The 23,404-nt window shown below is 44.2% G+C and overlaps 1 protein-coding gene across 7 annotated transcripts in view; it reads left to right on the top strand.

The window, feature by feature from the left end:
- The window catches only part of LOC147025713 (uncharacterized), an 86,812-nt gene that overhangs the window by 35,435 nt on the left and 27,973 nt on the right, over positions 1 to 23,404 (top strand). For 6 of the 7 annotated variants that reach the window (XM_085880392.1, XM_085880394.1, XM_085880395.1 and 3 more), the window contains one exon: positions 15,485 to 16,241. In XM_085880392.1, the coding sequence (XP_085736518.1) occupies positions 15,485 to 16,241 (757 nt within the window). Of the gene's footprint in view, positions 1 to 4,477; positions 4,517 to 15,484; positions 16,242 to 23,404 lie in introns of all 7 variants that reach the window. The other variant, XM_085880396.1, reaches the window with a different exon arrangement.

Raw genomic sequence — 23,404 nt, forward strand, 5'->3', positions numbered from 1 at the left:
ATCTTTTTGCCTGATCTTACCTCTTCCTGCAGTTTTTTAAATTCCAAGTCGTGTTCACCTTTTTCCTTTTCTATCTTTGTTTTCCTTTTTTCTTCCTCCCTCATTTCTTCCTGTACATCGACCATTCGTTGTGACTCCTTGTGCACCTAATCCTCCTGAATCCCGTCTACGTGCCGCCGTGCCTCGTCCAATTTAAAGGCAAACAAATGCAATTCCCCATACAGTCATCACCATATCTCCACCGCTCCAAGGCCTCCGACAATTGTGTCTGAAGCCTGCCAATGCATGCGCCGTATCCTGCCACGCCTGCCATGGTGTCTGCCGCGACAACGTGGTCTTAATCGGTTGCTGGGCGCCCCCGCCCCGTGTCGTGCCGTTCATTGTGCTATTAATAGCAACCCGCTCTGTGTTGCAATGAGGTGCGGCTGCGCCACTATTTTGCGACTTCGAGTTTGTTTGCCGGCAAAGTTCATGCTCGGTATATGAGGGTGAGCGCCCCCACTGACTGCAATTGGTGATGGGGTTATAAAAAGAACCGTCCTGGGCCATGGATTCTACATTAAAACGCATTCCTAATCCACCTTGCCCCTGTTTGCCTTGAAATGCCATTTTGCCTATCGGAATTAATTAAGAAAGCTCGTAATTTAATGGAACCGGAGGGTCGCCTCGCACACCCTTGATCTGGTTCCGTTAATTTTGTTTTGGAGATGGGAATGAATCTGTTTCCCGCTCGCTGAGACCAGTGTTGTGGATCTCCCCCCGCCGGCGTGCGAATGACCACGTTTAATCAATAGTGGCCGTCTCGCCCACCGAACGGACAATCTAAGTCGCGGCTTTCCGGATCAACGCCGAAAACCAGCCACGGGTGTGTTTTCAACCACACCACAACCTAGTCCGTACTCTACCCGCGCTACAGGGTCTGATCGCCAAATCTTCGATTTACCTAATTAATCGCACGGGTAGATTACCGAGAGATTGTACCTCAACGAGGCCCGCTTGGAAACGAGCCGCTTAAGCAGCTCGCGCCGTTTTGGGATAACCGAGCGGGGTGTTATCGCGAGGCCCCGTTGGACCCGATTCTATTATCGGCTATTTAACAACCAACTATATTCCGAGTGCAATAGGGCGCAACGAACGGTGACATTTAAACAAGCACATTTATTTCATAACCAAACACGCACATATACGGTCAAAGATGCGGTTATGCAGTCATGCATGCAAACAATGCACGTATTCAATCATGCAATGAATGGGGGTAGGGACAAGACGTGAGCAAGACAAAGAGCTACCACTGTCTATTTCTCATGTACACACTTATACAGTTCTACTTACGGACATGGCGCCACAACATTCACGCAAAGAAACAAAGGAAAAACCCCAGGACAGACGAGGGGTAGACTGGACCTCTTGGGGTCTTTATAAACATGGAGCCGTGTAGACCACAAAGGCTCCGAGAGACCGGGCTGGCTACCTTCACCCTCGTGTTGACTTGCTCGGGCGACCCTCGACGTCCCCTCTCCAACGACCCACGGAAAGGCACAGTACGGCAGGCCGCGCTCCTCTCACTCCAGCTCCCTACCGTGGCTCCACATACTGCCCACAACTCCGACATGACACTCTCTCCTCTCCTCCACACATCTCACAACCTCCAGCAGACGACCGAGAGATTTGCGTTCAGCGCGCCCTTTATCTACATGGCGCCTCGCCCCTCTCTTTTACCCCCCCCCCCTCTTCCAGCACGTGCGCGAAACTTCCAGAAGCAGGGCGTTTTTCTCGCTGAATCGGGGCCTTTCTTTTATGTCTTCATAGCTTTCGTCTTTTCCGCACGTGTTTGTCATTGGGGGGAGGGGTGAGGGCATTCTCCGCTCTCCCCTGATGAATGCCAGGCTTCTCGCAACCGTGCTGAGGTGGAAATGTGGTGGTGGTGTGGTTGGCGTTATGGTAGCGTGGCTGGCGTTTTGTGGTGATCTTGGTGGTGTGGCAGGTTCCACCTGCATCAACAGCCTGCATCAAGGGGTTCCAGGACAGATGGTATCCTTGCCCCACAAAGGGCACGTTTGACCACATTGTTTAAGGCCGAATGTCTAAAAGATCGACCGGCACTGAAACGGCACGACAGACCATGGTGTCCAAGTGTATCTATCATACTGCCGCATTGACATTTATGCCGCACACAGACTGATGCTCCCACTCGTAGTGAAACCGCAACCTGTAAAGACTCAGTCAAGCTGTGTTCCCAAAGAGGGAACAAGGACTGTGTGAAGCCACATCCCGCTTTCCTTAGTGGGTGCGGCCAAAAGACGGGCTCTGGTGACCTGATCAGTACTGTTCAACAGACTGATAAAAGACACTCTTGCCACCTCAACATCCCATGCTTTTTGGCTAAGCTGGAACAGGCTTTCGGGTTCGCAAATGCCGATATGGGCCGAACTTCATGACAACACCGCCGTTGTCAACTCCCCCGTTTGCGCCAAACCACCTAGCCTAACACGGGACAGAATGGCATCAATTTAAGGGGCGGACTGCTGGCAATGAGGAGATGAAGCCAGGGAGAGTGATATCAATGGCCCTGCTGAAACCTCAACCTCCCTGCGTAACTGGGAACAAAGCTTGTATCCAAGCAGAATCATTGAAAGCAACATTCGAGATTTTACTTATGGTTTCACAAATGGTGTAGTCAAAAGCTCCTAGCTGTGCACCATTCTGGTCGGAGGGAGATGCACACAATATATACAGGACCTTAGGCAAGGCGAAACAGTTTTTGAGCAGCACAAATGCTTCGTGTGCGTCATCGCCTCAGTAAGCTGACATTCACCAGCGATGTATGGTTGAGGATGGTGAACTTGCACTTGCCAATGTTGGTCAACCAGGCAATGACATTCTGGAAGTCAGCCAGCACTTTCACGGGTTCATCCCCAAATGATGTGTCGTTGAGGTACCATGTATTGAACTCTCAACCCCCCTGGCTATTGGGTCGATGCTCAGGGGAAAAAAAAAGACCTGGCCCGAAGGGGTCACCCTGTTGAATGTCAGTTACTGAATAAATGGCCTCGTTGCTATAGAACAAATCAGAAGGCCTGGTGTATGCCTGCCAGATGAGCAGATAGTTACTGGGGGTGCGCCTTTGTACTTCAGACCAAAAAAAAGTCACGCCTCAAGCAATTAAATGCATTACGCACGTCAATCTGAAGAAAGATGTGATTAGCAGGTGGATTTGGCAGATAAAGTCTAGCAGCATGGACAGCCGCTTCACATCCACCTTTAGTTGAATAGTCCAACTGGACATGACAAAGCTCAGCCATGAGATCTTCAGAAAAAGATTGGACTGCGGCTTTGGTTGTGAGACAGCGCAAAGTATTGCCCACAGTGAACAGGTTAACACCACCATCCTTCTTGGTTTGAGCAAATAAATTCACATCAAAATAAATAGGACACAAGGCTTCGGAAACCCCTCCCCACAGAACCATGTTAATGAATGGTAAGGGAAGAGAGTAAGCGGCCTCCAGCATCGGCAGATTCCTTGCCCAAAAGAGCCTAAAGATGTCCTGGTCTGAGCCCATCGAGACCCGCAGCTGACCCAGATGGAAAAGGGTTGACGGCGATTCGGACGGAATGCTCAAAAAGAACCACCAGAGTGGCTAGTTCACTGTCGGGCGTGGTCGGTAGATTGAGGTCAGTCGGAGCAGCCAGGTGTTTGGCTTTGAGGTCTTCGGTCGTTTCGGCTGATTGTGGGACATGCCCCTCACAAGACGCCAACTCTCTAATGGCCCCCTTGATATCCATCTCGGCAAATTTGGCTTTCGCTCTTCTGTTGATACATTGAGTTATCGGCTTTACGAGGCTTAATTGTGGAATTGCCAGAAAGGATGACTGAAAGCGGTCGCAAGATGTCCATTGCCAAAAAATTGACCACCTGATGCTTCATTTTAGAAGGCAACCAGATGACCCGTGAACCCGTTGGGTCCCCGTTGTGGTGGCGGTTGATTAAAAAAAAAAAATCATTTCAAAAAAAAAAAAAGATAGCTCCAGCGAACTATACCGCTGAGGTTGTTTGCATTGATCAAATATTCCTGAAGAATACTTGACTTTATCTGGAATTGTTTTTTTTTATAATTTTTTTCGTTGCCCGATTTGAACGAAACTTGATATTGCGCGTCAATGTGAAAAAAAAATGGACAAAAGAAAGTCGAAGAAATCATTGTGCGTAATCTTCTAAACACAATTTTATTTATTAATGAACATGGAAATATAAGATCAAAATGGCGATGTTTACTTTATGCTGAAAAATAAATCGTTCTTTGTCTGTACTAAATGTTTGAGATTTTTTTAAATTAAATCATTTCAAGAAGAAGAAGAAAAAAAAAAAAGATAGCTCCAGCGAACTGTACCGCTGAGGTTGTTTGCATTGATCAAATTCTCCCGAAGAGTACTTGACTGAATCGGGAATTGATTTTTTAAATAATTTTTTCGTTGCCAGATTTGAACGAAACTTGAGACTGCACTCCGCAGGAGAATGGTGAGTAAGGTGGGCCGAAATTTGTTGTGCTATCGTGTACCGTTTTGGCTGTATTTTGGGAACATATATACATACATACATACATACATACATACATACATACATACATACATACATACATACATACATACATTCAAGATGAGAGTTTTAGTAGTATAGAGACAGATGAAACATTAGAGTCTGGAGCCTCTTTATCGGGCTCCTTTTTATCGAGTTGGAAAATTTATGTTTGCGAATCAAGTCTGATGGTGTGGCAAAGGAGATTGACCACGTGCTCATTTATGGTCGCGAGATGATTATCCAGAACTGCAGGGTCTACCGGAGTGCTCAGTTCCTCAATACTGACCACCGGCTTGTTGCAGCAACTCTGAAGTTGCACCTTAAATCCTGGAGAATGGTACCATCCCATCCTCGGCTGGATGTTGGCAAACTCAAGGATGAGAGGGCAGCTGAGGAGTTTGCGAACAGGCTGAGTGCATATTTGGGGTGTCTGGGTGCTTTGGGGGATCCTGAAGAGTTGTGAAGTGCTTTCAAGACCACCGTCCTTGATGTTGCCGGTAGATGTCTTGGAACTCACTGGAGGGCGAAGAAGAATTTTGTCTCTCAAGGGACACTGGATACCATTGACCAGAGTCGCAGGGCCAGGCTGAATGGCAGAGCTGAGCTGTTCAGGGAGCTGAGGCGTAAAACTGTACGTGCACTGAGGATGGACAAGGAGGCCTATGTATGAGGAATCTGTGAGGGGGTTGAGCATCACCTGTGGCCAAGTGATTCTCGTCCTGCTTACAGGGGAATTCGCGCAATGCGTTTGTCCAAGCCCATCCCTCGGTGTACTGCAGTTGGAGCAGAGGGTTCGGGGCTCTTTCCTGAGGAGTCCGAAGTGAAGGCCTACTGGGCCGGTTACTTTTGAGCGGTTGTACCAGGCTGATCCACCAGCTGTCGGGTTGGACGTCAGGGGTGTTACAATCCCTATTGCTGACTCTCCAATCAACTGTGATCCACTTTACTTTGTGGAAATACAGGCTGCGGTGAACCGGTTGATATGGGGTGATGCTCTCGGGATCTGTGGCATCCATGCTGAACTTCTCAAGGCTGGTGGAAATGCTAAACTCATGTCGTTGTATGCAGTTCTGTGCACTGCCTGGAACACAGGCATCATCACAACTGAATGGAAGAGGGGCCTTGTTGTCCCTTTTTGGAAAGGGAAAGGTGATCGCCAAGACTGCAACAACTACCGAGGGGTGACGCTGATCTCAGTGCCAGGCAAGGTCTTTGCTCGGATAATTCTTGATAGGGTTCGCCACCATCTGCTTGAGCACCAGCGTCCAGAGCAGTCAGGCTTTACACCAAAGAGGTCAACGATTGACCGTATCCTTGCTCTTTGTGTCCTCACCGAACGCAGATGAGTTTCGGCAGGGGCTGCTTGCAGCCTATGTTGATCTCTGTAAAGCGTTCGATTCAGTGAATTGGGATGCCCTCTGGAGGATTCTTGGTCTTCGTGGGGTGCCACCAAAACTGATCGATCTCATGTCTGAACTTTTACTCTGGTACTGAGAGTGCTGTGAAATGTGGTGGTACCATCTCTGACTTATTTCCAGTTGTTACTGGAGTTCGTCAGGGATGTGTACTGGCCCCCACACTTTTCAGCACTTGTATGGACTGGATTCTGGGGAGGATGTCTGAGAGATCAAGCTGTGGTGCATCTTTTGGGAATGTCAAGATCTCTGACCTCGATTTCGCTGATGATGCAGTCATCTTTGCGGAGACTCTAGATATCCTTTCGGGAGCCCTGAAGGAGGTGACTGAGGAGTCGGAGCCGCTGGGATTTCAGGTTTCCTGGGTCAAAACTAAGATCCAGGCTTTCAATAACATATTAGATACAGCTGTCCTGTCTGTACCTGTTTGTGGTGAGGATGTTGAGGTCGCAGAGAAATTCACTTACCTTGACTGTGATATTCATGTCGCTGCTGGCTGTGAACCAGAGGTCAACAGTCGTCTGGGTCAGGCCTGGGGAGTCATGGATTCACTGGATCGTGGGGTATGGCGCTGCTGGTACCTGTGCGGGAGGACAAAAGTCAGAGTCTTCAGGTCCTTTGTGCTTCCAGTCTTGCTCTATAGATGTGAGACTTGGACTATGACCAGGGATCTGAGACGGAGACTTAATTCCTTTGGTACCAGGTCTCTTCGGAGAATCCTTGGCTATCGCTGGCCAGACTTTGTATCCAACGAGCGTTTTCTGAGAGAGACTCAAATGAGCTTTGTTACCTGCATCGTCTGTGAGTGTCAGCTGCGGCTGTATAGACATGTGGCTCGTTTTCCTGACGCTGATCCTGCTCACCAGATTCTCTCAGCGAGGGAGCCTCATGAGTGGAGGAGGCCAATGGGCCAACCACGTTCCTCGTGATTGCAGCAGGTTGATCAGGATCTCAAGGAGATTGGGATGGGCCAGGCATCTGCCTGGGGGATGGCCAGACAGAGGCCCCTGGAGTACCGGCGGAAAGTAGATGCAGTGACGTGCTGCTTTGGCGCATGCTCCCATACCTGACCTGACCTTATCCGGAACCCGTCTTGTTCAGAAGAAAATTCAGATAAACTTTGTTAGTTATTGTATCTGATGTGTACACAAAGATTAAAAAAATTTCCACTTGTGGGAGATTTTAACTATCCAGAAATAGACTGGCAATCCATGTGTGCCCATGCTGCAAGATGTCACTCAGTACATCAATTTGTAGATTCCATTCCATGCAAGTACCTTCATCAACATGTTATGGAGCTGACAAGGTCAGAGCTCCCATGTTCTGGATCTTATCACCAACGAAGACTATATGATGAGTCGGTCACGCACAAACCCCCATTTGGGGCACTCGTCATTGCTGTCTCGTTTTCAGACTCCAACTGGAACCCACAGAAGGCTGGAAACATTAATTATCATAAAGGGAATTACGATGCAATGGCTAGAGAATTATCTGACATCAACTGGAAGGAGAAAGTGGGAAAACATGAACGACATCCAAACATGGAAGCATTCAGTGCTGAAGTGATGAGCAAAATGGATAAGCACATCCTGAAGTTTAAGAGAAATCAAAGGAACTGTAAGAGCATATGTACAGGTCGTGGACAAAACGATGGAAACACCTGGGTAAATGAGGGATACAAAAGTATATTGAAAGCAAGGGCTTCCACACAGGTGTGGCCCATGTTTTAATTCAGCAAATACCATCCCAACAAGCTTAGTCATGTATAAAAATGCTGCACAAATCTGGTTGCCTATAATTATGGCGAGAATGGCTGCAAGAGGAGGCCTCAGTGAATTTGAAAGAGGGGCTATACCATATAGCCTAGGTGTGTAGTCGGCAATACCATCTCGGTTTGTGTAAGTACACTCTATGATGTTCGCACAATGACAAAATCGCTTAACGACGCATTTCTCAGAACTTATCCCCATCGTTCAGCGACGCATGACGATATATACAAAATAAGTAATCAGGATCACTTTTATTAATATAAGTAATAATGAACTTGTTGGCAAAATCAGAAAAATGATATCAGATATTTTATGCTTAAAATATGACTTCAATTAATAACATATAAAGACATTTTAAAACTACACATAAAAATTTGCTACACGAGCGATTTAAAAACTATATATATATATATATATATATATATATATATATATATATATATATATATATATATATATATATATATATATATATATATATATATATATATACCACCGGTCAAAAGTTTTAGAACACCCCCATTTTTCCAGTTTTTACTGAAATTTAAGCAGTTTAATGTTTCAATGTACAGTACTCTGAAATTAAAGCCGAGAGCAAATAAACAATTGCAGATTAAAAAAAGAAATCATGGAATCGTTTTTTTAAACAAAATTTAATCTAAATTTTTAACTCATCAAAGTAGCCACCTTTTGCAGATATAACAGCCGAACATACTCGTGGGATTCTTTCTACGATGGAAATCAAATATTGTTCGGAAAGTTCTTCCCAACACTGTTGCAGAAGTTCCCACAAATGTGTTGCACTTGTACGTTGCTTTGCTTTCACCCTTCTGTCCAGTTCATCCCAAACCAGCTCGATGGGGTTTAAGTCTGGAGACTGTGCTGGCCATTCCATGATTTGAAGCCTACCGTCTTGTTCTTTTCTTCTCGGGTAGTTCTGACATAGCCTGGAGGTATGTTTTGGGTCGTTATCTTGCTGTAGGATGACCCCCTGACCAATTAGGCATAGACCAGAGGTTATTGCATGGCGCTGCAAAATGCTGTGGTCGCCATTTTGGTTCAGGGTGCCAGTCACTCTGTGCAAGTCGCTGACTCTGGATCCAGCAAAAGAGCCCCAGATCATCACGCTTCCTCCTCCATGTTTGACAGTTGGTGTCACACACTGAGGAACCATCCTTTCGCCTACTCGTCGGCGTATAAAAACCCTGCGTGATGAACCGAAGATTTCAAATTTTGATTCATCGGTCCATAAGACCTTCCAGTTTTCAGTAGTCCACTGGTGCTGCTTCATGGCCCAGGCAATCCTCTTTTACTTATTCTGCCATCTTAGCAATGGCTTTCTTTCTGCCACTCGACCTGTCAAACGTGCAGCTCAAAGTCTTCTCTTCACAGTTGAAACTGAGCCTTCCTTACTTCGACCAGTGTTAAGCTGTGCTTGAAGCTGCTGTACTGTGAGCCGCCTATCACACAAGCTGTTGACTCTAAGAAACTTGTCTTCTGATTGTATTGTGGCTTTGTGTCTGCCAGACCTCTTCCTGTCAGTTTCCTCCAGTATCCAAGTGCCTTTTGATGGTGTAGGAAACTGGACTCACTAACACCTTGACTTTTTTTGCAATCTCTCAAAAGGAAAGGCTGACACTTTTAAGGGTTATAATGGTCTGTCTGTCTGTCTTTCTTTCTTAATTTCCTTTTTCTCACCATTATGATAACAATATACTACTTCCTGTAGTGCAATATTGTCCAAATAATGCTTCAGAGGGTGCAGCAACACAGTCTGTTCCAACACTGCTTTTATACAGACAGAGGGTTTGTAACTAATCAACAAAGGTTGGGACACCTGTACGAATTGTTTGCATCAACTTTCAAGGCTTAATTTACTTCCATTGTTGCAGAATAGCTGCAGTTGCTAACCCATTACTTGTTCCCTGAAAAGGGCCTTTTTTAACAACTCTGAAATTTACATTATTTTTCAGTTTTTGGTAACCTAAACTTTTTTTTTTTAACCTCTGTTAGTTTACCGCTTAGCTTTGTACCATTTCAGGTTATTCACTGGACTTGAACTGCTTAAATTGAAGTAAAAACTGGAAAAATGGGAGTGTTCTCAAACTCCTGACCGATTGTGTGTGTGTGTGTGTGTGTGTGTGTGTGTGTGTGTGTGTGTGTGTGTGTGTGTGTGTGTGTGTGTGTGTGTGTGTGTGTGTGTGTGTGTGTGTGTGTGTGTGTGTGTGTGTGTGTGTGTGTGTGTGTGTGTGTGTGTATATATGTATATATATATGTATATATATATATGTATATATGTATATATATATATATGTATATATATATGTATATATATATGTATATATATATATGTATATATATATATATATATATGTATATATATATATGTATATATATATATGTATATATATATATATATATATATATATATATATATATATATATATATATATATATATATATATATATATATATATATATATATGTTGATTTTGGGTGGTAGACGGTCAGGCAACCCCCAGGTTACTTTTGGAAACTCTGGGAAGTACCACCGCCATGCGTTGGGAAGGCTTAATGGCGATTTTTCGTCATGATGGTATCCCGCACCAAGATCGCAGTTCTTTCGGCCTCATTCACACATTTTTACACGTCTTCTCACATTTTTTGAGGCCCCCACGGATTGTGAGGCGGACTGAGGCCCTAAGCTGTAGCTTGTTTAGCTTATGCCGAAATCCGGCACCGAGTGGGCGGAATTGAATACTCCAGGATCGTGATATCCGTACGTTAATTTGAAGTGAAAGGCAAAGCAAGAGAGCACTCTACAGAATAATTGATTGTAAATTTCAATCTGGGACGTGAGCAGCCAGTTTCATCAAAGCAGTCTGTGGAGAACTCCACACAGCAGGATACCATAGTCTGGTTGCAGTGCACAAACCGCTCATCACACCTGGCAATGCACGTTTGTGAGCCCAGTGGTGCCAAGAGCACAGGCAATGGATTACAAAGCAGTGGAGAAATGTGATATGGTCAGATGAATCGTCCTTCACCATGTTCTCGACAAACGGAGGGGTGCACGTCTGGTGCCAACCTAAATAACTCTATACAACCGTGAGTGCTTGATTCCAACAGTGCAGTGTTCTGGTGGTCCTGTTATGTGGGGCACATTTTCCTGGCATGGTTTGAGTGCAGTCATTCCCTTGGAAGGCAAGGTCAATGTCAATCGCTACTTGATGGTACCGAGTGATCATATTCACCCCATGTTGCAGCATTTTTTTTCCTGCCAGGAGCGGGTGTCTTACGGGATGACAGTTCTCTCATCCACAGAGCACTGTGGTTGCCCAATGGTTTTATGAGTGTGACACTGATGTTGTTCATATGTCATGGCCTTCTTGGTCAACAAATCTGATCCCAATCAAGCATTTATGGGATATTCTGGAACAATGCCTGAGATGGCTTTTTCCACCTCCATCAAACAGATGTGAGGTGATTCACTTTCTTGTAGATGAATGGTGCCACTTCCCTCCTGCAGAATTCCAGATGCTGATGGACTCTGCAATGGTGCATACAGGCCATACTGGCCACACATGGTGGCTTAACACCCTATTACGTGACTCCATTGGTGTACTGTACTTCCATTTAATTTTTTTGTCTACTACCTGTACATGATAAGAAAATCTTTTGTTATCCAGAAGAGGAAGCAATGATGTTGGAGTGAATGCAGTTTCTGAAAGGGACTATGACTGATAAGTACATAGAAGTGAAAGATGAACTTTGAAATACCACACATAACTTCAAGGAAGAGTATGAGGACTCACTGGTTCATAGCCTTAACTCTGACCCGAAGGGGTTTTGGCGATTATGCCAACAGTAAGATAAAAACTCGGATCAGTGTTTGAGTCTTTCAGTTAGGGGATGGGAGTTTTGCTGAAACCAACAAGGAGAAAGCAGAGGCACTTAGTATTTCAGCTCTGTATTTACACAAGAGAACTTTTGGCTCAGTGTCAAATCTGGTATGTAGTTAGAGATTGAATGTCACCAAGAAGACGTGAAGGTGACCAGTGAAGAGGTTGAGAAGAGGATAAAGAAGATTAATGCAAGCAAGTCACCAGGTCCAGATGGGTTTCACCCACGATTGTTAAGAGAGATCAGTTCAGGCATAGCTGAACCCTCAGCCCTGATTTTCAACAAATCCATGAAAGAAGTGAAAAAGGGGCAATATCACACGTCTCTTCAAAAAGGGTAGCAGAAGGTCCCCAGAAAACTATAGACCCCTCAGCTTGACTTTGTTTGTTGGGAAACGACTAGAAGTATCGTAAAGGACAAGATGATGGACTATATGATGACCACTAATGTTCTGACAGCCAGCATGGATTTACACCAGGGCAGTCAGGTGTGATGCTACTCCTTTGGGTGGCGGAGGAGTGGACAACACTGTTGGATCAAGGAGTTGAAGTTTGTTCAATATCTTGACTTTAAAATAGCATTTGATGCCGTTCCCCATGAAAGACTGCTGTGGAAGCTGTACGCATATGGAGTTGGAGGGAATATGCTTGCGTGCATTAGAGCCTCCTTGGCAGAAAGAGAGCCGAGAGCAATCGTAAATGGTGCAATGTCTGACTGGTGCAGGATGGCGAGCGGTATACTGCAAGGCAGTGTACCGGGTCCTGCATTGTTTGCCGTCTTTATTTATGATCTTCCTGACATGGTGGAAGGAACAGTTCAGATATCTGCAGATGACACAAAACTGTACGGCCCACCGGGATCCACAGAAAAAACTGAAGTACTACAAAAGGACTTGGACAGTGTCATGAGATGGTCAGACACGTGTCGATTTCCCTTTAACCAAGGTAAATGCAAGGTGGTACACACAGGTAGAAACGACCTCGGACAGGAATTCAGTATGAATCAATTTACAGTACAGAAAGTCATTTGGGAGATAGACTTGGGAAGTCTAGTGGACAGGGAATTGATATTCCACCAACATGTTGCAGTTGTTAACAAAGGATACCAGCTACTTCGCATCATAAGACATTGAGGCACCTGAACAGGACTTCATTATCACTTTTGTTCTCAACATTGGTTAGACTTCTTTGAGAATATGTAAATATCCTCCGGCACCTGCGATTTAAGACCGACGTAGATAAAGTACAGAGGAGGGCCACTAAAATGGTTCCTGAAATGAAGGAGATTCCCTACCAAGATAGGCTGAGGATCTTTAATGTACACTTCCTCTACGACAGAAGGAGGAGGGGTGATATGATTGGTGTACACCACGATTCTTCATGGGCTGATCAGGATCTATCGGTCATTTCTTGGAGCCAACTAGACATGCTTTAACTCGAGGTCATTCAAATAAGTTATTTAAGGAGAGGAGAAGACTTGATGTCAGGAACTACTTTATTTATTTATTTATTTATTTATTTTGAGCAGTCGAGTGCTGGATGAGTGGAACAGTTTTCCACAGGAAGCCGTTGTTCAGCGAAGACGACAAACGAATTTAAGTGTAAATTGGCCAAGCACTGGTGGAGTGAGCGCTTCCACCTTCCTTCCATAAGTCTGTCCTTCTCAACCATGTGAACACATTCAAGTTCAATATTACAATGAAGAAAAGATCAGGGTGTTCCAGGATCATCATCTTACCTGAATCCGATGATGATTATCGCTGCTTTGCCAAGCGCACCTCGTACCAAAAAACAGTGACGGAGTGTAACATCTTTCGCAGTGAAGTTAGACATTAAAAGACATTGGTGTGGTGAAGGAGCAACGCAAACTGGATGCATACATGGAATCGCTGCATTTACTGTGCATTCGATTGTCAAAAGTTCTCCAAAAAATGAAGCTCCTACTGTACCACTTGGAAAACTTGGAGAGCTAAAGGATTAGCCCAAGCCACAGCTTTCCTGTCATATGGAGGTCAAATCCTAAGGCTTGGGTTACTGTCGGTATGCCAGAACTACGTCATTAATTTCTGCATGAAGGGTGGCCCAAGGGGTGACAAAACGTATTGGATTATCACACCAGTCTTGCATCTGTGCATGATGGGCACAGGCATTGTCCACAAGGAACAAAACTTTGTGAGTGAGATTGTTCTACTTGGTGCCATTGTCTCTGAAGCTGGAGAATGCTTGAAGTGGGGAGGGGATTGGTATTCGCTCAAGCAAGGATTAAACCCATGCCATTACAAAAGGTCTTTGTCTGAGGTCATTATTTATTTTTAATGATGTGTGTATATGCATCAGAAAGATCATCGGTTTTTGGTCGTTTATTGTCGCATATCTTTTTCCACATATCTTATGGGATTCTGAGTTGGCCATGTGACTGTGATGGGTGTGGAGGGGTTTTAAGGCTTGGAGTCGAGAGGGTACTGACATTTTAGGGTTGGGAGGTTAAAGAGTGAGAACTTGGGGTTGAAAGGCGGGGGGGGGCGGGAATTGAAGTCTTTGGATTGAGAGGGTAAGGATGGGGTTGTGGAGGAGGAGAGCAAAGATGGGAAACAGTTGGGATGGGGGGGGGAGGGTGGAGTGGTGAGGGGTTGAAGGCTTGGTGTGCGGAGGGGATTGATGCCTTAGACCTGGGAGGCGGAGGTCCTGGGGTTTGTGAGGGAGGGGGGTAGTTGAGGACTTCATTTCACATTTTACATCACATGGAATTTCCACGGGTCCCTGCTCGTATAATTATACATGTGCAGTGGAAATGCATTGGGCTTGGTAAATGTGAGCATTTGGATGAGGTCCTTCTTTTTATTCCACCTTATTTTTGTTGGTTCTTTTAGCCTCTTCCATCGTTACCTCTGCCACCGAAGGTGGATGAAGGTCATGTTTTTTTTTTTTATCCCTGGCTGTCTCTGTCTCTGTCTCTGAACAGGATATCTCCAAAAGTTGTGGATGGATTCAGACGAAGTTTGGTTGGCAGGTCGAATTGATTCGATTTTGGTGAAGATCTGCACACGAGAATTTGTAAAGTGATTCTTCACGATTGAGAGATACGGCCAAAAACGATATGTAGCATGTTATCCCAATAAGTTGCGGTTGAGTTTGTTCGGTGACAAGAACCAGCTGATTCGATTTCGGTTCAGGTGCGTCTCCAGATCCGGCCTATTGGTGGGATACAAAATGTAGACTGTTCGGCCTGGTGGAGGGAGCTATGAGCTCTTCCGAGTGCAGTTATAGTTTGTTTACGAGCAAAACAAAACAAAACAAACGAATAGTCTCGTTTTTGTTGTCACGTGGCATCCTCGCTCAATCATATTCCTGTCAAATGTCATTATACATTGTTAGAGATTTTTGTGAGGCAGTTTAAGTGGTCAATCTTTGAATCTGCATCAATAATTCTTATTTTGTCCAATGTGGTCTGTGTGCTGCTACAAAAAGATACCGTGAAACTGTGAAACATCCACGTTTGTCATCTTTGGAGGGTTATTTTTTTTTTTTTTTTTTTTTGCTTGTTTGTTTTGTTTCATCCATAATATGAGTTGCATCTTGCTGGAAATTTAAGAAAGTATCAAATTGTTCCCCTCTGATTTATACACGTTCATAACAACTTGATTAAAATTTGAAGAACTGCAACATCCTGCTTGTGACCAAAGGTTATGTTTGAACTAATTGTAAATTTGGTGTGCATGCTTCAGCTTTTATTTCGATTTCACAACTTTCCTTTTAAAAGGCCATATTTTGTAGCAGTATGTTGTTTACATTACTTCGTAATCCATTCTCATTCTTTTGCAGTTGCTGTGACCTTCGTTGAGTTAGAAGTCATCACATTTGCACCTCGGTGCCTTTGTGCTATGTTGTTCAAGCAAAGCGAGGAGGTCAAAGTGGCCAAACCGAATAAAAAGAAGGTTTCCTCAAAATCCACGCGAGTTCTGCGAAGTGGATTGAAGTGTAAGCAATTGGGACAAAGTAAAAGTCCTCCTTTGTCTGATCCCGCTATGACAACGCTGAGGGATAGAGCGGGTGAGGTGGCAAGCCAGGAAGCGGTGCAGTCGACAGTGTCTCAGCAAAGAATGTCATTTCAGGAAAATAAAGGACCAGCAATGCTCGAACAAACTGTGGATAACTGTTTCTTAAACAGTAAATTATCATTGACCATAAATGACGTTTCTGTTCAAACCGATGAACCACGTGTTGCACATGGAAGCTTAAGCGCTCAACTGTTCAGCGGTCCAAACCAATTTGACGTTTTCTCCGGATGGGGCAAGTCTTCACCCAGTCTTGTATCTGACAGCCACCTGGAGACAGAACTCGCAAAAGACCGAAGAGATGAGCAAGTTCGCTTGCAACCACCGTGGGACCACTCCAACTCGAAGGATGATGAACTATTGAGGTTGAACCTGAACATTGGCCAGGAGGATGTCTCGCTTCGTTCTCCTTTTCTTCACCGCATCTCACCTTTCCTGGAGTTTTGTACTGTGACGAACAAGGAGAAGTTGTCAGAAGCATGGTGGCAAGCGGACGATGTTGGAATTGGGTGTAAACGAGAACGGTAAGAGCTGCAAAGACTCGAGGCAGAATTTCCTCATGCTTTCGGTCAATACGATTGTGTCATAAAATGGTAAGCTCAATGGTGGGGGGGGGATTTAAGATGCTGAATTTTCCTTGGAAATGTCTATCATCTGGGGAGGGTGAACGTTTATGAAGGGAGGGGGAAATTTTTTTTATCGATACTTATTGCAATTTTGACTGACGTACCATACGCGACAGAGCGTTGATGCTGCTGAAGCAGTTTCTTGGCAAGGGTTTTACTGTGTGCTTTGATATTGCCTTCCCGGTGTTTTGTCCGTGCTCCATCCTTTTTAAGGCTGAGTGTTAAACAGGAAGCGGCACGTACCGTTTTCTATGCCTCTGCCACCAGTCACCGGAGGCATTATATTTTCGACTTGTCCGTCCGACTGCCGGTTCGTGCGTGCACTCATCCGTCCATCCATGATCAATTTTTGTTACCACGACAACTTGTGAACCACTGAAGGGATTAAAAAAAAATTCTCAAACTTTGTACAAAGGTGCATTATGATGCAAATATGAACTGACTAGATTTGAGACTCAAAGGGTTAAATGTCATGTGACTTTAGCTGAGATTAGCAGATTTTAGTTATCGCAATAATTTGTGAACCGCTAAAGGGATTTTGACCAAACATGCTATAGGTGTGTACTGTGATGTAGAGATGAAAATGTATGATTTTTTGGGGGGGTCAAAGGTCTTGTGGGTAACTCCACGGTTACTCGTGTTACATTTGGAGGGGGTTTGGCTTGCTCGAAGGTCCCTAATTTATTAATTGACGCACTGAAAGCCATACTTTTTAAAATATTATTATTTATTTGATTTATTTTTTTTTCTGTTAAGAGTGGCTACACAGCCTGACCTTCATCAGCACAGACGCATATATTCAGATGAAATGTTTAAGTGTGCAATATACATCGAGAAGTGTTGGTTACACACTTTACATAATTTGGACATGCACAAAATGAGAAGAGGTTTCCTCACAAAAGTGTCCTCGTACAAAGTATACTTGGAAAATAGTTTTGCATGGGTGATATACCTGTCATTGGGTTGCACATTATTTGTAAAAGAAATGGTTATTCACGTTACGGTTACTCATGTTACATTGCTTTATTTTCCGACCTTAAGGAGAGTCATAAATCTCAGTTTCTCAACAAAAAGTCATACTAAAACTCATTATCGGTTTGGTATTATCAGAGTGTACTCGCTGTTAGCACTCATAATAATCATCTTCAGCCGTTCAATTTCCGAGCTGCCTCTCTCAATGGCAACGATTCTGATACCATCCGACATAGTTTTACTTCGTGCAAGCATCCTTTCTAATCAAAATTTTAATAGCTTGAAAGTATTCCACAAAAAGTATGTAAAACTGCATTCCTTTGTTGAGGAATAGGAAGGGAGGGGTGGGTGGGATGATGACTCGGTCTGATGGGAGTGGGGCCGCTAGACACATTTGCCCAATGAGACCTATATACACTCGGTGTACAAAACATGAGGAACACTTTCCTAATATTGAGTTGCATCTCCTTTTGCCCTCAGAACAGCCTCATTTCGTTGGGACAGTGTCTCCATAAGGTGTCCAAAGCGTTCCACAGGGATGTTGGTCCATGTTGGCTCTAATGCTTCCCACAGTTGTGTCAAGTTGGCAGGTCGCGGATCTCTACTCCGAATATCTCGTTCCATCTCATGCCACAGCTGCTCATTTGGATTGAGATCTGGTGACTGGGCAGGCCACTGCAGTAAGCTAAATTCACTGTCATGTTCATGGAACCATTCCTGAACAGTCTTGGCCTTATGGAATTGGACATTATACTGCTGAAGAAATCAATTTGCAAATGGACACACTGCTGCCATGAGGGGATGCACCTGATTGGCAATGATGTTCATATAGCCTGTGGCATTCAAACATTGCTCCATTTTTATCAAGGGGCCCAAGGTGTGCCAAGAAAACACCCCACACCACCACCAGCCTGCAATGTTGACACGCAGCATGATGGATGCGTGTACTCATGTGGTTTTCTCCATACCGTAGTCCTCCCATCAGCGTGAAACAGTAGGAACCGGGATTCATCAGACCAGGCAATGTTTTTTTTTCCAATTCTCCAGTGTCTATTGTTTTCATTCCTTAGCCCACTGCAACCGCAGATTCCTGCTTTTCCTGAAAGAAGTGGAACTCTGTATGGTCATCGGCTGCCATACCCCATTCGTGTCGAGGTATGATGAATTGTGCATTCTTTATGGGTCTTTTGGCACAAATGTTGTACTGGACTGTCAGTTGACGAACTGTAGCCCATCTTTTGCTCTGCACAATTTGTGTCGGCTTCCTTTGGCCATTTTCGACCACTGGTTTGCCGTTGGCCGGATGTCCTTTGGGTGGTGGACCATTCTTGATACACACGGGAAACTGTTGAGCATGAAAAACCCAACAGTGTTGCAGTTCTTGACACACTCAAACCGGTGCGCCTGACACCTACTACCATACCCAGTTCAAAAGCACTTGCATCTTTTGTCTTGCCCATTCACCCTCTGGCACACACACAATCCATGTCTCAATCATCTCAAGGCTTTAAAATCCTTCTTTAACCGGTCTTCTCCCATTCATCTGCACTGATTGAAGTCGATTTAACAGGTGCAATCAACGAGGGATCATAGCTTTCACCTGATCGGTCCATTTCATGGAACGAGCAGGTGTTCCTAATGTTCTGTACACTGAGTATATGGGAGTAGTTAACAGTACAATATTAAATCAGGAAGTCGGTGACAGCAACAGCCCACACATATTTCTGTAAAGTACATACTAGTTCGAATGTGAGATCATCTATAAAGTATGCACAACAACTTTTGTAAATCAGGAGTAAAACATCGATATACATTTCCAAAAAAAATTTAAAAGCAAAGAAACGAGTAATAAAAGCATTTTAAAGGAGAAGAGCACTCTTCTATATCGCCAGATGTGCCTCTACCCACATTATTACATTATTATACATACTTGTACAAAGTTTGATTTAAATCCTTGAACCCACATTCAAAATGTATAATAATTCTAGCTGCCAAACCATGCGTCCGATCAGGTTGAATTTTAAAGCATATTTTCTCCTTGACTACTATGTCATAATTGTGATGTTTCACATCAATTGTCGAAGTGGTTCAAGAGAAATAATATATTTTTTTGAAAGATTCTTGTTAAATCCAATATGGCTGCCAACCCATGTGACCTATTAATTATTCGTGAAGTTTCCCCTCGATCTGTCAAGCTGTTCTGGAGGAGATTTTAAAGGTTTATTCTTCAAAAAAAAATAATCATAGCTGCCAAACCACGTGACCCATGACATCAGAGGTGGAGAGCTTTTTGTTCCTTTTGGATGGGTGATCATACAAGGTGATTTATTTATTTATTTATTTACATTTTAATATGTTTTATTTTATATGAGAACTCAATATAATTCACATCCACTGAAAATTATATTGGTTAGGAACCCAATATTTTACGTAAATGTTACAGAAAGACTGAACATGACCCACACAATTGGTAACAGTCGTGACCAAAAATATTGGCACCCTTACACTTTTTTTTCAAATAACTCACAATTTTCCCTCAAAGAAAAAGTTTAAATTGACGAAAATATTTGGTCTCCACAATTCTTTATTATCTTGCCAAAACAAAGTTTTTGCAAGATATGTTAATCAGCTTGTATGTTTTTGTTTGTTTGTCTGTAATCACGTATCGATCACTCTGCAGAGCACAGTTATCATTGGAAATTTTTGTAACTTCGCATATCAGAGGCCTATAGAGGTCCCTTTCAGCGCATACAATTTTGAAGGTCAAGGTCAAAGATCAAGGTCACTTTGTCGCAAATCAGGGGAGTCGACGAAACCCTTATTTTTTGAGTAATTTTGATCGGATCGTCTTCAAACTTCATGGGAATATAGCTCATGGTCTGGCGCTCAGCTGATTAATTTTTGGTGGCGATCGGCCTTGATCTTCATGGTTAGCGCTGGAGGTCAAAAGTTTTTGACCCCAAGGTCAAATTTTGAAATCTTAGGTACCATATCGTGTAGTACCTCAAATTGAACACCTCGATGAGTGCTTTCTAGATATGTCAAGCTTGAGACATTATGACGTCATTTGGTGATGTTATGAGGCAAACGCATATTTTTCATGGTTACTCTGTAGAACGATTCTGATCGGAATCTCTCGTAGGCAGATATTCCTCAAGGAGTCGCTCCTGGTGGATAGCAGCTCTGTTCACCTCAGTGTGACCTTAAAGAAGTCACACGTGGTCACCTTTTGGCAAGATACGGGTCACCCGCAAGGTGACATTGGTTTTATTTATTTATTTATTTATTTTTTCAATGTTAATATTATGCCTGGTGTTGGGTTCATGGCTCGGTGGCGGGCTTGGGATCCTAAGGTCCTGAGTTCAAATCCTGCTCAGCTGTTGAATTAATACCAAGTGGGGTTGACTCTGCCTGTCATCCTTCTGAGGTCGGCAAAACAAATCCCAGCTTGCTGGTATCCTGTGTCGGAGTGGCGAGCTGTGCAGGATTGTGCCCAATAGCCAAGGAGATTGCTAAGGCAGCGCCAATGCTCTGCACAGAGTATGGTCCCAATGGATGGATGGTTGACTCAGCGTGTCATCCTTCCGAGGTCAGCAAAATGAATGCCAGCATGCTGGGATGATTGATCCATTTGGGTATCCTGAGTCGATACCGGTATGGATAATTTGCTACCTGTCCAAGATTTTCCCAAGAGCCCAGGAGACTGCTTCGGCAGCACCAATGCTCTGTACAGGGTATGGTCCCAATGGATGGATGGTTTCAATGGAAAAATGGGCAATAAATCCAGTATTCCTGCCGGTTAGTGATCCATGAGGGAAAATTTTTAAAAACCCGCAACCCCCCTCCCCACGAATGTCGGAGCAGGTTCTGCAAATAGCGGGGTCAAACAGGACTTCACATGTGCCAAGTTTCAGTTTTTTTCCATGGAGCGGCTTGGGAGAGAGTTCCAAAGTTTTTCCTTTTTGCAACATGGCTGCCACACCATGTGACCTATGACATCATGATTATCAATGAAACATTCTACATGAGTAGTTGCACCGATGATGAAAATTTCTTGCCAATCGCTTAAGCGGTTGCAGAGAAAATTAGGACGGATAGATAACCCGAAAACAACGGAGACCTACCCGGTGTGCGTTTGTTCGTTCGTTTGTTTATTAGTTATAACTTTGTCTTTTCTAGGGACAACCATTATTCAAAGAAAGATGTAGGGGTGGTTTCACATGATGATTTCTCATGACCACCCCACCATGGTTACTTCCTTTTGCCTTTTTAAAAAAATTTAATGTTTTCTTATTGGAAAGGTGTGTTGTTGCTGTCGATTGGCCCTATGACTGCCCTGCACGAACAGTGCTGATAATATTCCACTGTTAATCACAGACATGTAGTTCTGATTGTGTCTAGTGGCCCCGCCCCCATCAGGCTGATTGATGGTCGTAGTCCCGCCCATCCCTCTCATCCCTACCTATTCCTTTACGAAGGAATGCAGTTTTGCATAATCTTCATAGTAGATGCCTGAGAAGGACACTTGGGATTCGTGGAATGTAGAGAGTAGCCAACGAGGAAGCGAGGACAGAAACTGGACAGAGGAAGTTAAGTGAGCTGGCCGGAGTGGTACCCGACGTGGACTGGGCATGTGGAGGATGGGGGAACATCAGAAATGTGGTGATTTAATTCCAAAATGAAGGAAACCAAGAGAAGACAGAAGGATGAAATTCAGGAAATTTGCTCACCAGCAAGGAATCCAACAATCAAAGATGGAGGTTCATGATCAGAAACGTTGGGGACGAAAGGACGCAGCACCAAACCAACGGGGGTGGATTGATTGATTGATTGATTGAATGAATGAATGAATGAATGAATGCTGCAACATGCACCTGGAGAATGTGGAGTGGGTGTTAATTTGGAGAATTGCTTCATATTGTGGTTATCATTGATTGAATTGTGTTGTTAAACTGAAGTTACTCGATGTGCTCGTGATGACCATCACTGCTTGTATTGAATATTAATAATGGACTCGAGAGCTTTTATCATTTAGCACTCTTGTTTCTGTTCACACACAATGTGGAATTTTGAATTGCTTCAATTTCTCTGAACAGATGCAAAATAAATTAATGTTTGAAGGAAAGTGCTGCCATCTCCCCCATCATCCTTTGCGATTTGTATTTTTTTGTTTGTTTTGTTTTTCTCCTCGCACCTCAATATTATTTTTATCCATTTGAAATTGGACCCAATTGGGGGTTGCTTTCGGGTTGTCAGGGTGGCCTAGAGGTGTGCACTCTCGCTTCTAAGCTGTCTGGTGTGGGTTCGAATCCTGACCCAGCTATAAACAGTCATCCCGGTGTCTCATAGACGGGCGATTGATCTGCGTCATCCCTCGGATGAACGTTAAACTCGGCGTCCCGTCTTCCGGCATTCGTTTGTTTACGTTAGAGATCCCACTGTGTCCTTCGTGAAGAGTAGGTGAGCTATCACGGGCACCATGAACAAATTACAAATTCCTGCTCAAACCTCGTGCCCATCTTTCTCGGTCTTCGTCGTCTTCATCTTCCCTCATAATGATCATTTTCATGAATGAATTTCTCACAGTACTATCATGGTGACAATGATATAAGGGAACCAAGTGCAAAGGGGTCAGCCCCCCAAGTGGGTTGGTACATCCGTTAACTCGGCATGTGTAGTAGTAGTACTTGTAGTAGTCGTCTATTGGTGGCATAGCGGTTTGAGCGTCCACTCAGAGCCTGGGAGGTCGGTGTTTCAAATTCTGGCTGAGTCATACCCTGATGACTGATGGAGTACTGCTCTCCCTTCTGGGCTGGTGCTCCTGCCTCCCACCTTTCTCGGCTTCACGCTGTGTAAACCAAGGCGTTTCGGATCATTGGCATCTCCCACGATGAGGCTGAGTCTTTGGGCCTCTCATTCTCTCACCGCAGGCAGGTCTGTGGTCTGTCTTCTCCCCTCTCCTCTCCGGTCTCGCCCCCCCCCCCCGCTGTGTCTGCGATTTGTCCCCACCATATTTCCGCAGGGCACTCAAGGTCCGCCAACAACCCCCTTCTGGTAAAACTACCAAAATCACGAATCGCTGCTCACCT

Source organism: Eptatretus burgeri, chromosome 5 (assembly GCF_056783735.1).
Source record: "Eptatretus burgeri isolate ZD-2024b chromosome 5, Ebu_testis_v1, whole genome shotgun sequence".
Lineage (NCBI taxonomy): Eukaryota > Metazoa > Chordata > Myxini > Myxiniformes > Myxinidae > Eptatretus > Eptatretus burgeri.